This window comes from Caretta caretta, chromosome 4, assembly GCF_965140235.1.
Source record: "Caretta caretta isolate rCarCar2 chromosome 4, rCarCar1.hap1, whole genome shotgun sequence".
In the NCBI taxonomy this organism is placed as follows: Eukaryota; Metazoa; Chordata; order Testudines; family Cheloniidae; genus Caretta; species Caretta caretta.
This window is the reverse complement of record NC_134209.1, coordinates 39,168,109-39,184,377: the sequence shown is the minus strand read 5'-3', so window position 1 is coordinate 39,184,377 and position 16,269 is coordinate 39,168,109. Positions and strand designations below refer to the sequence as shown.

The 16,269-nt window shown below is 42.4% G+C and overlaps 1 protein-coding gene and 1 long non-coding RNA gene across 5 annotated transcripts in view; one reads left to right on the top strand and one right to left on the bottom strand.

Annotated features, from left to right (window-relative positions):
- BANK1 (B cell scaffold protein with ankyrin repeats 1) overlaps positions 1–16,269 on the bottom strand; it is a 304,678-nt gene that overhangs the window by 51,521 nt on the left and 236,888 nt on the right. For both annotated transcript variants that reach the window (XM_075127546.1, XM_048847348.2), the window contains 2 exons: positions 11,440–11,536; positions 9,085–9,408 (listed from right to left, as the gene is read on the bottom strand). In XM_075127546.1, coding sequence (XP_074983647.1) covers positions 9,085–9,408; positions 11,440–11,536 — 421 coding nt within the window. The remainder of the gene's footprint in view (positions 1–9,084; positions 9,409–11,439; positions 11,537–16,269) is intronic.
- Positions 1–16,269, top strand: part of LOC125635553 (uncharacterized) — a 57,682-nt gene that overhangs the window by 12,764 nt on the left and 28,649 nt on the right. For 2 of the 3 annotated variants that reach the window (XR_012668053.1, XR_007356301.2), the window contains exon 2: positions 9,121–9,201. This is a non-coding gene — a long non-coding RNA (uncharacterized LOC125635553). Of the gene's footprint in view, positions 1–4,209; positions 4,399–9,120; positions 9,202–16,269 lie in introns of those variants that run through there. The other variant, XR_012668054.1, reaches the window with a different exon arrangement.

Genomic DNA, 16,269 nt, shown 5'->3' with positions numbered 1-16,269 from the left:
CACATTGTGTTTTCTGGCTGCCCAGAATTGCATTCACTTTCTATTTAAAAAGCTGAGGCAGAATTAATAATATCCCAGATTTCATTTTTTAGACAGCAATATATTAGAAGCTTGTGCAGAGAAAATGATATTAAAAGCAGCAGCTGGTAGATGTTTCATTTTTAAATCAGTGGTTTTAAAAATACTTGGACAGATGTCACAAACATACTTAGCACAATTTATTAATGAGGGATTCTGAGGCCACAAAATGACGAATGTTTACATTTGTCTATTGCTGTCTACCTACTGTCCCCAAACAAACAGAAGATCCCCTAGTAGGTTTTAGTAGTGAATTGTGGTTCCCTTCATGTTGTTGTGGTCCCCTGCGTATGTCTCTTAATGCTTAAAACCGTTCTGCTGCTAATTAGAGTGAGAAACATTTTGTGTGTCTTGGGGACTACATCAGGTGAATAAATTTTAAAAGTGATACCATGTTCATGTAAACCAGCTATATAATTATCACCTACTATGTTCTCTGGGTTTCTTATATATAAAATATATTGTAAAACATCTACTGTGGTGGATAAAAAGTCTGCAACATTCTATACTTAATGTGAGAAATAATCTGTTTCCATGTTTCTGTCTCAGTGGGCATTTTCATTCTCGGAACTCCAATAGGGGGCACTCTTATGCCATCAACAAAAAAACCAAACCCTCTCTTTGAAAAAGGGCTGAGCACTAGAATGCCTTTTATCTATTCCTAAGCAATACCTGCAGTAAATGGCTGACTAAAAATGTGTAGCGATGACTCGTTACAGTTTCTCTTTGAAAAGAAACTATCATCCTAATTTAGAGAAGATCCTCATATGTTATTTTCCTTTTCCCCATCCCCAGAAAGCTGTAATGATGAAACCAAAGCTAATACTTCATGAAAACACAGCACGTTTTAAATGAAGGATTCATATAGGAATTGTTTCAGAGGCACCTTACATTACCCCTAGGTTGTTAACTGTCTGTGCTCTGTATGTCCATATCTACCTATCTGTTCAGGTCAATATTTATGTTTTATAGGCATGAGACAGAGATGGAAGCATTACTAATGCATGGTATAGCCACATATGAATTATGCAGGTTAATCCAAATTTATACCAAGAAATTCTTTATTCCAAGTCTACCCCTCTCATGTATGTAGCTACTGAGAACAGGGGGTATTGCAAGAGAAGTAAGGGGCATTTGGGGGTCATGGTGACAGTGCACCACTTTATGGTAAGTAGATGTGCTTATAATTTGTAATCTTTACTTTTTAATATATGAATATAAATGTGTAGCATCCTGTATGAAACCAGGTTTCAGAGTAACAGCCGTGTGAGTCTGTATTTGCAAAAAGAAAAGGAGTACTTGTGGCACCTTAGAGACTAACCAATTTATTTGAGCATAAGCTTTCATGAGCTACAGATCACTTCATCAGATGCATATGAAACCAGCTTTTTTCTTTCACGTTAGAGGACTGGAGCAAATCCCACTGGAACAAAACAACACCCCCGCCATATCCTGGAGAACAGAAAGCTATAAAACATGTAGCTATTCAGATACCATGAAGATGGTGATAGATTAGATAGAAAAGACTATACAATATAGTGTGGTGGGGAGACTATGGAGTGTAAATTGTGAAGGAAGTAAGGATCTAGGAAATAGGTAATCTGTAAACCCAGATGATTAGAAGTGAGAGGCAACCTAGGCAGTGGAAAGGAGCTAGGCCAAACTCAAAATGGCTGCCAACATTATTCCACAATAGCCAGGGTTTATTTATTCATACTGAACAAAATCCTGAAGTCCTTATTCAGAAAAAATAAAGAACAGATAATTACCCTACGGTAACTGTGAGTCTTCTAGACCAGTGGGTTCAACTTTTTCTCATTTACGGACCCCTAAAATATTTCAAATGGAGATACAGGCCCCTTTGGAAATCTTAGACATAGTCTGTGGACCCCCAGGTCCATGAACCACAGTTTGAAAACCACCATTCTAGAAGGGGACTGTGGATCCCACTCTAGGCGCACACGTGACCCATGTGCATAAGACTGGATTCTTTTTGCTAGCAGTGTCCATCGGGGTTGTGCATTCACCCTGTATCTCCTCATGCTCTCATGTGATGACATAAAGAGTGGGGAGACCAGGACCCGCCCTCATTTTCTTTCCAGTATGAAGCTCATGTTTGTTGAAGTCTCTTAAAGTGGGAACGGAGGGCAGGTCATGGGTTCCACACTGACTAAAACAACTAGAAGAACCACAGTTCCTGTAGGGTAACCGTTCTTCTTCAGGTGGCCTGGGCATATTTCCACTTGAGGCTCCAGGCATCTGCACCATGAGCTTCCAGAGCCCTCTGGACAGCAGTGTTCTCTGGGCCCGCTTGTCCTTCAATTCCCCAATCCTGAAGGGTTTGAGGGTATAAAAAAGGTATAAAAGGGGAAATGCAGTTCTTTTCTAAACACGGATGGTGCAGCAAGCTTGGACCACAGCATCTTCTATGCTTTCCTCGACAGTTTTTGTTTTTTCTTTTTCTGCCCTTTGGAGGCAAAATGTGTTTAGAGTTATGTCATAGGGCAAACCCAACTGGAGAGCCCTCCAGCAGCAGGCCATGGCACAACAAAGGAACATGCCTCAGTTTCCCTCCTTCACTGGTTCTCAGAAATAGTCCCAACGGTCTTATCAAGTACAAATATAGCTCTCACAGTGTTAATTTATTACAGGGTTCCCATGCACATAAATCATAACAAAACAAGTCCCCAGCTCATCAATAAACAGCCCCAGTGTGTCTCACTACATCTCTCACCACACCTTGTCCCCAGCCTTCAGCCCACTTCAGCCTTCTCTGGGCATAACTCTCTAGCTCAGTAAAGTCAGCAGGTCGGTCGGTCGGTCGGTTAGTCGGTCTCTCTCTCTCTCTCTCTCTCTCTGCTGGCTTCCGGGCAATTCCCCACTCTTTCCAGAGAAGGTCTACAGAGCTTTCTGCTCTCTACAGGGTTTTCCCAAGGCAACTCCCTGCTGCTCCTTCAGGGCCCAGGTGTTCTCTTTTAAGCCTAAGTGGGGGTCTGCTGACCAGTAACAGCTGCACTGGCAACTGCCCTCTGGTTAGTTTGTCAGTTTGTCTTTTAAAAGAAAAGAGGAGCTGCCCCTCTGGTACAGACTTGGTCTGAAGCCACAGGAGTCACCTCACACACGCCTACTGTTGTGGGTGGCTTCTCAGGCCCAGTTGACTAAGTTGGCAGTGAATAAAGTCCAGCATCTGCTTTTAAGAATGTCTTACAGGAGTGAATTTGCCTGCCGCCCCATCCCTGCTCATAGGGGAGGCATCTCAGGTTGGCCACTGTTAAAGTCCCTGGCCTAGGAGACCTAACTATATGCCTAAAGTGGCTCTCTGGCCATTGGATCCAGTTTCCAAAAGCTATGGATCCGCAAACTGGATCTGGACCTGGGGGCCATCCAGGGATCTGGTGCTGCAAAACACGGATCTGGATCTAGCAGCAAAACATGAATCTGAGGCTGCAAAACCCAGATCCAGATCTGGCAGCCATACATAGATCCAGGAGCCACAAAACCTGGATTCTGATCCAGCAGCCAATCATAGATCTGGGAGCCACAAAACCCTGAGTGGATCCACAACAGGGCATAGATACCACAATAGGGCATAGATACCCTCCCCCCCCCCCCCAAAGCTGCATACAGATCTCTGACTTGTATTATTTTGTTCTGAAAATGGTATAAATACAAGTTAAATTCTTTCCCAATGGGGATAATGTTCTTGTTTAGGGTTCTGAGCCAAAGGCTAAGAAGCCTGGACTTTCCATCTTCTGCAGACCACTAGAATGCCGGTATATCCTTGCACCTCATTTACATTCAAGAAGGCAAGGATCAAATTTTGCATATTCAGAGAACTTTGTCACTATTTATATGGGGCCAAAACGCATCTATAAGTTTCCCAAAGCCTTGGGAAGACGGTGCTGACACAAGAGGAATCAGTCTGTCATGGTCCAAAGGTTGTCCATGTCATGACACACTGACAATATCCTGTAAAATCTGAACAAACCTTATGGGATTAAGATAAAGTTTACTGAATTAAGATAAACCTTACTGAGTTAGGGTTAATACCTTTGGGATGCATTGTATTAAAATGCAATTGTGTATGTATTATTCTGGCATTGTAAGTACCTTCTCTTGTAGGGAGGTGGGATGCTACTGATGCTACTGAAAGAAAGGGTTTTTGGATGAATAGCCTGGTTTTATACTGTCTCAGGACCTGCTTCCTGATCCAGCAAACAGACAGGTCCATGGAGGGGCCCAATCCTTAGTCGGAAGGACTGGACCACAGAGGTCACAGAGGACATTGTGCTTGTTCTGAGCTGAAGCTGTGATAAACTGGTGAGCACAAGGAATCCTGGGAGGGAGGGGAGGGTCTGAAGGACTGGTCCTGCCAAAATCCATGTTAGGAGTAGGGTTAACTCTGGTAAGCTTATTAGCATACATGTAGGTTCTTTTATTGTTTTGTCTGTAATGCTTTTTACCTTAAGAATAAAGTAGACTTATACAGGAAGTGCTGTGTGGCAATTACACCTGTCAACCATCTCTAAAGAGAAAGTCAGCAGGTGCCCCCGGGCAACCTGTCAGTGCTGGGAAATGCACTGTGAAGGCAGGGAACTGTGCAGTCTGGAAACAGCCCAATCAGAAGGGAGAGAGATGGGGGTCTCCACCCAGAAAGGCAACAGATGGGGAGCTGGAAGCCCGAGGGTGGGTGCTCTTGCTGCACAACTGACAGGAGAAAGGCCATGTCCACCGCATGCCCTCAAGCTTTCTTCATCACACCACGCTGCATGACAGATACTGCAGCTACATATGTTGTTTTTAGCAAAAAAAATTCCTTCAATTAAAACTTAACTTGGGGGAGGGAGAAGATTGATCTATTCACTCTTGACCTGGCATCCAGAGCTGATGCTTGTTCTGGCCATTCTGCAGTCCTTGTTTACCTAGAACTCCTCAGCCCACTTTCCTGGGGGTTGTGCTGCTTGTTAACTCCCACAAGTGGGAATATGCAGAGACCACTCAACAACGAAATGAAGGTTACTTACCTGTAACTGGAGTTCTGCAAGAGGAGTCTCTGCATGTTCACACTCCCTGCCCATTTTCCCTGCTTCTTTGGAGTCTCAGGGCAAGAATTTCCAAATTAGTGGAAGGAGCTGAGGGGTGGTTGGGGCCACTCTCCACTTTTACACCATTAGAACCCTCCAGGATCAGAGGAAAAGGGAGGAGAGAGGGGCCACAATGGATACTCCTGTTCAGAAGGTTCCAGAAGTTTGTGGTGCAGGCACCTTGATCCCACAAATGGGAATATGCAGAGGCTCCCTCAAAGAAGTAAGCTTCATTTCTTTCTTCTTTGCGCATGTGTCATTGTGAATCCCACTGTATGTGACTGGCAAGCAGTATCTTCTTCTAGATAGTGGGTACCCTGGCACTGGAACTAAGGGTGCTGGGGGTGCTGCCGTACTCCCTGGCTTGAAGTGCTTTCCATTATATCCTGGGGTTTACAGTTTGGTTCAGTGGCTCTCAGCACCCCCATTATACAAATTGTTCCAGTGCCCCTAAGTGGGTATGAAGTGTATGATCTGTGCTAATCAAATAAAATTAAATAAAAATGAAGTACTGCTCTTCGGAACTTGGCATTTGCCCTGGCTGCATGTCAAGTGCATAATGTTTAAAGAAGGTCAGTGGGATTGTCCATGTAGCTACCTTACAGATCTGTGAGACTGACACATTTCTGACAAATGCCGACTTGCTCGCTTGAGCTCTGGTGAAGTAAGTCTTGACATTCACATATGTGGCTCACCAACCAGCTAGTAACAAGTGGAAATGCATTGTGTAATCCACTTGGAGAGTCCCCGTGGAGAGATCACCTCGCCTTTCAATACACAAAGAAACAGTGAGAGCGCTGCAAGGGCTCACTCCTCTTTAGGTATTAAAATAGAGCTCTGGAAATGTCCAGAGTGAGAATGGCAAATCCTCTTATGGCTTGCATTTCATGAGGAATTCCCTAAGCTTGAAGACGGGATGCCCTCCTCACTAATGCCACAATGGCTGTGGATCTAGCTACATCCATTGTGGATTGCAGGGACATATTTGCCACCAATTGTCCATCTTTTCCAATGTCTTTAAGCTCCTCTCAAGCCTTGAGAGGGAGCTTGTTGATAAATAGCATTGCTCTGTCCCATGTAAGAAACTCTCATTTGTCGAGGAGAGTCTGGCAATTAGCAACCACTCACTGATGTGATATAGAGATAGCAGATCCAATCATTTGGGATTTTATGCATATTCTTGGCCAAATGCAATTTTTCTTGGATGACTGAGACCACTAGAGATTGGGATTAGGGTAAGAATAAAAATACTTGAACCTGGAAAGTGGCACCTGGTATCTTTTCTTGATACATTTTGTTGTTAGTGATACAGTGGCTAGCAGTTGCCACGGAGTTCATGCTGGATCTAGCAATGCCACATTTATGGGGAAGGTGAAGATAGGAAAATGAATAGCTTGTGAGATTTTTCAGATATGACTGAAGTCTGGATCTCCAGTGTGTCTGTGATCCATATCAGGAGCTCTTGGAATGCTTTGAAATCATTCAGCATTGGTATCAATGCTGAGGTGACCACCTTGCCGGTTGATGATGAGGAAAGGTCTTTGAGGGGCAATGCCAGATGCTGATGGATTTGTGCCTACAGGTCCCACTCCTCCTGGTACTCTGGGGTCTGCAGCCTTGCCAGTTAGGCTGCCAGAGAGGGAGATCTTCTGTTTCTTGATGGAGAAGAGTGGCTCCTTCAGGCCTGTGAAGGAGGGCCGTTTATCCCAAGAAGGGCCAGACTGGTATCCCGTATGAATACAGGTGGTTGGAAGGTTGCTGACAGGACCAATACCAGTCCTGATGCAGTGGCTGAGCTCTGAAGAACTCTTACAGTTTTTCAGACTCTTACAGTTCAGTGACCCTAAGGGGGAAACTGGTGAGGTGTGCCCCAGTGATGATGAGTATGTGTCCTCCATAGGCAGTGCCAGTGGGTATAGTGCCGCCACTGGGTAGGGGTGCAGGTGCTTCTGTCAGTACCAGTGCACATCTCAGGGAGGTTGACCATTCTGCAGTCCACAACTGTTCCCCCATAATACCAAGGTAGGAGTTGGCAGTGGGGTCCAGAACCAAGGAATTCTGCTGCACTGTAGTTTGCTCCTTTTCACTCATCTTCAGAGCTGGGAGAGTTTGAGGATTTATCCCTGATGCTTTCCTGTGTGTCTCTACATGAGAGGACACTGAGTTCTTCCTCAAGATCCTGCCTCAGCATTCTAGGTAGCTTCTTTCAGTGACCTGGTCTGATGTCTGAGGTTTTGCTGTCCATGGCCCCAGTTCTGGTCAGTGTTAATGTAGCCAGTGCTGTGGTCAGTGTTGGTGATGGTTCCTCACATGGTGCTGACTTCTCTGCTGAAGCCTTAGGTATCATCTGTCCCCTTGATGGAGCACAAGAAGGTGAAGTTTTGGCTACCATAGTAGTTTGAGCCCAGATCTTCTGACTCCAATGCCACTCTCATGGATTATTGTAAAAGATGGAGTTTGAGTTTCGCATCTCACGATTTTTCGGTTCAAGCAGCAAAAGAAAGGCAAACTAGAATGTGGAATTTACCCTGGCAGAAAAGGCACGTGCTGTACCCATCTTTAAGTGGAATTAGTGCATCACTGGTTGGGCACAGCTGGAAGCCTACAGGTTTTGAACCCACCAAGTTAAGGTCCTTTACAGGGGAGTCGTGTGTGTGCATGTGCGTGTGTGTTTGTGTGTTTTCGTTCGTTCATACAGGAGGGGTTAGACTGAAGAATTTATATCCAGCCAAGAATTATTCAGTCCAAGATGTTGTAAGAGACTGAAGGCTGCTCTGAAGTGTTTCAGAAGTTTAGATGAAGATATAATAATAGAGTTGTCAGCAGATAGGACACCACTAGGTTCTGTCTCATTGCCATGGATGGTCAGAGGAAAATGAGAGACCATCATGGGAGCATGAGGAGGCATAGGATTCATGCACAGCCCCAGTGGACACTGCTAGCAAAAAGAACCTGCTCTTGCGTGCCTGGGGAGCATGCACACCTACAGTGGAATCTACACTGACTCATACTCAAAGAAGAACCAGAGATTATGGTCAGAGTTCTCAGATTTTCATAATCTATTAAAGACAAACATTTGTGCAGCAAATTCAGAATGGACGTATCTGGATACTTACAGATAGTGTCTGCAAAGGACAAGTTGATTTTTGTTATTAGCTCAACATCTACATTTGGCATTTAAGGATTTGCTCTTTCCCATTTTTTTCCAATAGGAAAACTATCATGACCCTTCTAGAAGTGCCACCACAACATTTTTTATTTTTTTTGCCTTTCCATAGGGGGAATGCAAACTACAAAATTTAATTTTAGATTTTTGTTCCATGAGTCTGGTTTTAAAAAATCCATGTGACAGCCCTGTCACTGCATTAGGGTCATAATGTCAGCCCTTCATCCGGAATACCAAAACAGGAATACCAAGATCATTGTCCAATCTATAATTCAACAGAAGGCCACATTTCTACCACAATACTGGCTAGAACTTATACTTAATACAATATTGGGTTACTTTTCCCTATTAGAATGCATAAAGTAAATTCTATTAATTTTACCTGTGGTATTGCAAGCTTCGCAAACAAGCACCAATTTAAATGTAACTTAACTAACATCTTAATTCAGTATTGTGTCTAAAACCTTCCTTATAATTCTATGCACCATGTATTATTTTATGGATCTCTGAGATGCGTAGGAGGAAGAAAACTCAGCCTGGAACCAGTGCTCCACAGTCTACCATCACTACTCTATCTGTAGTACTGAGTGACTTACGCCTTGACTCAGCAACGCAATTAAGCACTTGTTTGTTTTGCTGAATCAGGGCCTTACTGACTAGCCAACCACCCTTAGCCATGTCCATATAGAATCTCTACAGTGGCATTTAACAAGTATTACACATATGATGAAAAATTCTTTTTTGGTAAGACTATACCTTGTGAAAAGTAGTGAATATAATCTTGTTTTATAGTGGTAGATGGATCTCGAGGAGGTAGGGGTGGCTTGTCCAGGAAAAAAGAGTCTCTTCCACCCGCTTCAGGATCGTCATCAGGTATGCTGGCATATAAATTGTCGTCATCAAAGCTGCATGACTTTTCCTTTAAATTATTTTCTTCATCTTTCTTTTCTTCCACTCCATTGACTTCTTCAGCTTCCTCTTCCTTTTCTTCCTCCTTGTCCTCTTCCTTCTTGCCTGATTCCTCCCAGGCTTTCTGTCTGACTCCACACTGGTCTCCTGTGCTCTGTCTGTCTGTTAATGCTAAAGAATGCATTGTTTAATTTAAAATTTGCCAACTGGAAGCATTTTGTGTTTCACCGATTTCCATAAAAGTACCAGCACTGCCAATAAAACTTTTATGAACTAATACCGTGGAACGCTGTTAAATGTATAACTTCAGTGAATGGCTTTTAAAATATTTACCAAATGAACAGTGGAAGCTTTCATTATATCTTGCTACCTCAGAACACAACATATTCATGTATACAATAACATTAGGGCTTTTCAGAGTTATTGGTGGGGTGGTTAGGCAATATGCACTATCCTTTCCCCACAATCTGTATTGCCTGATTTTCAAAGCAGCACAGCACACATGAGTTAGTAAAATATGTTAGAACTCATGCAGCTGTATCACTTATTTTTAATACACTATAGCTTGGCTGCTTATCATTTAACATTATTTAAAATGAAATAAATATTTCCCCTGGGATATGTGGTTTGTAGTGAGCTTTATGGCTAGTGGCCTTTTGACCAAAAATAAGGATATAGTGGAGAAATACATAACAGTAAATTTTCAGCACTATGTACAGCATAAGGATTTAGCTAAAATAACAAATGGAAACCATGTAACTTATTCCCTCCATACCCTTTTAAAATTGTATCCATTTCTGGACATAGACATTATGAAGACCCTCCATTATTTCCAATATTAGAAGCATTTAACTTACATATGTTTCTATTCTTTTGCCAACCCTCTCAATTTTAACCCACAATTTATATGTTAATATATGTTTCACTTAGGGTGCATTTGAGATAGAAGTTTTCCAATAAATTCTTTCTTTTCCATTCCTGGTATTCCAAAAAAATTCTAGAACCCCCCCCAAAATACCTGACTACTTTGTACTGCCTCATGCCTGACAGAAAGATGAGTGCTTCTAAATATAAAAGACAAACCCATCCATCACCATTTTTTCTCTTCGTAAAAAAGGCCAAATTATGGTCCCCTGAGTCAGTGGAATGCGGGTGGGTGGGGAAAACATCCGTAGCATGTGAGAAGTGTGAAAGGAAGCGTTACGTCTCTATAAGACAGAATGCCCCTAGAGGCACCAAGGGAAGTAGAAGGAGAAGCAGCTTTTGTTGCACCTTATTAAAGGATTCTTAGTTGTGAAGGATCTGTTATGAAGATTTGTCCCTAGTGCTGAGTACTTCAGTTCATTTCCTAATTGGACCATCATTTTTATATCCACATCCAGGGCAGGGTAATGTTTGTGTGTCCCACCTAGAGCAGTAAGCACTAACAGTGCTAGCCAGACTTCTAGCCCTTCAAGTCAAATTATGGCTGCCAAGCGTCTAGGTGTGTTGGAGGAAGAGGATCATGATTTAGCCTGTAAGGAGCAACAATCTAATACAGAAAGTGAGACAACTGGGAAGATATCAAGAATCTAGTCAAATACAAATAGAATATGGGATGGCCTTTCTTACACAGTTATCATGGATCTGTGGCATAAGTGTCATTGCTAAATGCAAAAAAACCTGCAGCTCTTCCCTAACTGTCTTAGGCTCCCTTGCAAATCTCAGCCAACATTACTGAAACGTTAAGGGACAGGTCAATGTTTGTACAGATGTGAGAAGAGGAAGCTGAAAAGAGCCTCCCAATTGTGCTTCCATGCAGGATCTAATGACAAATGTAGGCACTGCCCTCCTCTAGCACAAGGGCTGCTCTCTGATAGAGCACAGGAGGGGTGGAGAGAAATGGGTCTGCCACTCTCCACATCAGCCCGCGGATCTGGGTGGCCACCAAGGGGAAAGCATGCTGCACCCCTTGAAAGAGTGTAGCAAAAGGTACGTTCCCCCATGGACCAGTGTTTAAAGGCATGACTGAGCCCTTAGGTCACACAGCTAAATGCTAAAAAGTCAGGAAATCTGCAAGTTAAGGTTGAGCATTTAACCATAACTTTGTCCTCTTGTGTGTGTATACACTCCCCTATAGTCTCTAGATACCACCATTTCTCAGTTAATACAACACAGTATGAAGGACATGGTACCTGAAACCTTTCAGACAATACGACTTACGAGAGGTAATGTGAGCGCCTGAGTTCAGCATGGCCACATAAATTCCATCTTTCTCCTCCTCCTCCTGATCACTGTCTTCATTATCGGTTGTATTAATCTGGAAAGAAGATCAAGCAGAGCACATCTTTTGGTGATATTATCCATAAACACATCAGTGTAATGTGAAAGAAAAGAGCTTTTGCCCTGGGGAAAAAAAGAGTCAAATCCTTTCCTTTCAGTTCTGGGTAAAATGCCCTCATTTCATATTTTGCAGAGGTTCATTTGCCCTCAGTACTAATGCCTACTGATAAATTCCTTAAAATCCTTCTAAGGCGAAAACAGAGGCAGGATAGTAGTAGTGATATATGAATCTAACTCTGTTTACTCTGTATGTGTGTGCGTGCATGTGTGAGAATCAGTTTCCAATTGTGAAGTATGCATGGTGGGTGGATGGAAGGTGTGGACAGTAACAGATGAAAAGAGGGTCTGTGCGGCACTGTGGAGTAGACCAGAATGGTCAGGGTGCAACAATCTTTGGAGGGCTAATTGAAAATAGTAGACCACTGAGTGCATGCTGCGTGTGCACAGGAGACTAGAGGACCGGTCACACAACTGCAGGTATGTTAGCTGGGTCTGCCTTACTATCAAAGCAGAGCTATGTGCTTATTCTATCCTGCTTCTGAAAAAAACATTAAAGCTCTTGATTTTACAGTGTCCAAATTAACCTCAGTTGGAGGAGTTTCAGGCCCAGTGTTTGTAGTAACAATGTCCATAGTCTTTTCACCGTATTTATATAAGCAGGAGGATATATTAATTTCTGCCAATCTCTGACCAGACAAAGCAGAGTAGGATTACAGTCAGTTTTGGTTGTCCTCCACAGAAGAAGCTTGTATTCCTTCAAGGCCTGATTTTCAGTAAGATGTGTATGGAAATATATGTGTCTGTTGCACATACACAAATGTCTGATTAACATGCACACACTGCTGTGTAGGCATCCATCTAGCAATCATTAGTGCACAAAGCAGGACTCTTTAGAGGTATCTAGAGTCTTGCATCTTAAGGAGCTTCACAGTAGCTTGAACTCCCTGGGACCTGTATTACTAGCATGTGCCTAAAGGACACAACAGAGGCCTCAGTAGTCATTGATTAGAGACTTGAATGCTGAAAAGGAATATTAATCCCCTGCATTTGATTTCTGCCTACACAACAAAGTCCCTACCAACTTGAAAGCAGGAATTTAACAGTGTGCTCCATAAATCCTGCAGTTTGCAAGGAATCACTGCAAGCAGATATGCAATCAGCAGAGAGTCTTTGACTGAAGAGCTGGCCTTCTGCTCCTGGGTCTCTCTGCTTAACTTCCCTAGGATTATGCGGGGTTCAGAGTGAAGGCATGGGGTGAACTTCACCCAGTGAGCAGATCAAGAGGCACCAATCTGGGCCATCACTTATCACTGCTGACAGATCTTTGTAAAGTATAGGGAAAAGGGAAAATAAATATGAGAAATTTTGGGTTTCTCTGGGGGAACCAAGAGAGCATCTTTTCCCGCTGCAGGTGTGTATGGCAATCTCAAGAATGTTAGATCCAGTGCCCCGTGTTCCCTACCCCCTCCAAACAGTAAACACAATTTAAGGAATATGTCCAGGTCATCTGTCCCCATGAACAAAGCACTGGCCCTGTATGCTATGTCCATCTAATGTGTTTAGCAGTTTGAGAGTCTTATGCTCTGGCAGAACTTCCCCATTGTTCAATTGGTTCCCCCTAGTTTGGGGACATAGGACATCACTGCACTGATGTCTGACAAAACATGTATACGGAAGCCCTGAAATGAGACTTTTCCAGAATACAAAGTAGCTATAATCTGGGTTAATATGCACAATTTGTGCTAACAGCAGCAATAAACTGCAACCAGGGGGCTCTGACAAGTTCCATGGCCCACTGACCCTGTGATGAGAAACATGAAGCCACGACTTAGAGACATGACTCCTGAGGATCTGTGCAATGTGGGCCTAGAAAGGAGTGGAGTTTTAAAAACACTGAGTTCCCCTTCTGTGATGTTGGAGGCCTGCAAAAGGAAAACACTTCCCAGTTGTTTACCCTTAGCCTTGCAACCAGTAAGCACCTATGGATTCGTATTTAATAGAGAATGCCCAGAGGGAAGGCAGGGAATGGAGCTCTTGGAGTAGCTTTGCTAATTGCCTCTGGGAGATGGAGGGAGCAACCATTAACTCCCGGTACTTATTCATTATGGATCAATTTTTGATGAAGGAAATCCCATGAATCACAGAATGCCTAAATGGGAGATATGATTAATGTAGACTTTTCTATATTTTCAAGAAACCCAAATTCCCTTCAAAGAGGACTGTGGCCATTATATAAGTCTTAGAAGCTCTTCTGACTGATGCAATGAAATTATTGTTTAAGTAAATACATCTTTTTACTTCTCTGGATTTTAGGGGGTGAGTAGCTTGACATAGTGCTGCTTTTCAGGAAAAGTTAACAAGTTTCCTGTAGTTGGGAGACATGGGAAAGCTGAGCAAATTGAGAAAAGTTTTACTTAGATCTGTTTTTCCTAGAAAATTCCCTTTGTAAACCTTGGGTGAAGTCATAGTTCCATTACAGTCAATGGCAAAACTCCCACTGACTTCAATGGGGCCAGGATTTTACTCTATTACTTTAAAGTCTTCGAGGCTGTCCTGATGAAATGGCTTGGCATTTAAGGTCTTTAGGTTCAAAACTGGATAGAATCCTCCAGTGACCTTGGGGAATACAAATATGAGACATATTCAGCCCATCTGAGGGTTTCTGCTTGGCATTACTTCTAAGGCAGAAAGCTCTATGGTCTCTCTTATCTTCTTTTATGTCAGAGAGGTATAGCTCTGTAGACTTATTAGTGAAGGAGGGACCCTTTACCCTGGAATGGAGTTGAAATACAATTTTAGCCCTTCTGGCACACACTGTAGGACTTTTTGTGGGTCTTTCCCCTTTCCTCCATTTCAACCCAAAATTTTGTTTTGTTGGCAACGAGTTTGGCAATTAGAGGGAAAGAACTTCTGCTAGTGTCAACCGAGGGGCTGCCTCAAGAGGTCTGTGAAGATTTGAAACCCTTAGCTTGTAAATTAATAGGCAAGGTCTGCTTACCTGAGTCTGCACCCTACAGTAGTTGGATAGTCTTAGCTCAAGATGCAGCAGGCAGGTTAGAAATGAAAGGCCTCTAAGACACTGGATACTACCATGTGATTTCTTTCTTTTCTAAACCCTTCACTTGCAGGGTTGGTTAGCCCAGCCATGGACTCGGAAATGTTGCCTTTTATTTTTTACCTCCTCAGTCCAACTTTCCCTAGGTCTGAATCGCTCAGGGTAGAGAACTTATAAACCTCCATGTGACCACTGCCACCTGTCATTTCGGGGACCACTAATCTAGCAGTGGGCCTAGTCTGCCTCGGGACTGAGATCTGGGCACATTTGGCAAAGAAGAGAAGTCTCCCCATCTGCTGGGTTTCAGAGGGCAAATCTGGGCAAATAATGTTACTGAAATAACATTAGATGTGGTCTAAAACAAATAAAAGGTAGATAATATGCCTTATTCTTCTCTAACTTATCTCAGTGTAACTCAGTGGCATTCTCTCCTGTTTTATACTGGAGAGAAGAATGAAGTCCATTTGGAGTCTCAGAAGTAGGAAACATAGTTCTATTTTCACCATTGCTCCCTTAATGAAGAATCAGGCCTATTTCCTCACAATTTGATTTTACTTTCACTTCTGCTAAGGTTAAATGCCCCCTTTTAACATTATATGGTCGGGTATGGCTTTCTTTCAGTTATCCACTCTAACTGGCTAACTAAGCTTTATGTAGAGGTAGTCACAAAAAAAAATTAAAAATCACACTGATAATTGAAATGTCAAAGCTGTTTCTTTTTTGCAGGGTTTGAAACTGATTTTTTCATTTTTTCTAAATTTTTAATTTTTGTAGCAAAATTGTTATCAGGACCATTATCAAACAATTTACAGCCATTTTGATGAGTTTCAATAATGTCTTCAATAAAGATTTCAATTTAAAACATAGTAAAATTAATGAAAAATGAAACAAAAAAATGAACTTTTTTTTTTTTGCAAACTTTTTCATTTTCAAGAAAAGGTATTTTTCCATAAAAAACAACAAAAACACTTTGGTCAAAAAATTCTGACCATCTCAATGGTTGAGAAAGCCTCTTCTGGCTAGATCCTGTACAGATGTGGAGTGTTCCACATCTATGCACAGGCAAACAGCGATGAACTGAACAAAAGAAGCACAAGGGAATCAGATCCTGCATTAATGAAAGCACTACTGGCTACCACCACACTACACCTGCCTTGCAGACTGTGAGGGCAGCCCATAACAAGCACCTCATTTACATGCTGATGATCATGCCTAAGGCCTCTTCACATCACAAACACCTCACTTTTTTTTTAACCCTGTATAGAGACCAAGGAGAGGCACTGGAGCGCAACAAGTCTGTACTCCCTTTTGTGCATTGCACAAGGACTTGGAAAAATCAAACCTTTCAAGTTTAAGTTAGGCCTTGGACAATGCATTGATTGAACACACACGGTTAATTCAATTGTTTCTTATCTGTTGGGCTTGATACTACCCATTATCCTGTTCCTTGATTAATCTTTATAAAAATGGCATTTACAAACAAGGTTGAAAAGTCAATTATTTTTCAGTCTCTCCATAGAGTAATTAAACTTCTTCTGATGGTAGCTTCCAGAATCCCATGTGCTTCTGGCTCAGTTTATTGTACTTGATCAAACTGGCATTTTTTAAAAAAATGTAACATTCAATGGCTTTCAAACCTCAGCTATTCTTTCTAC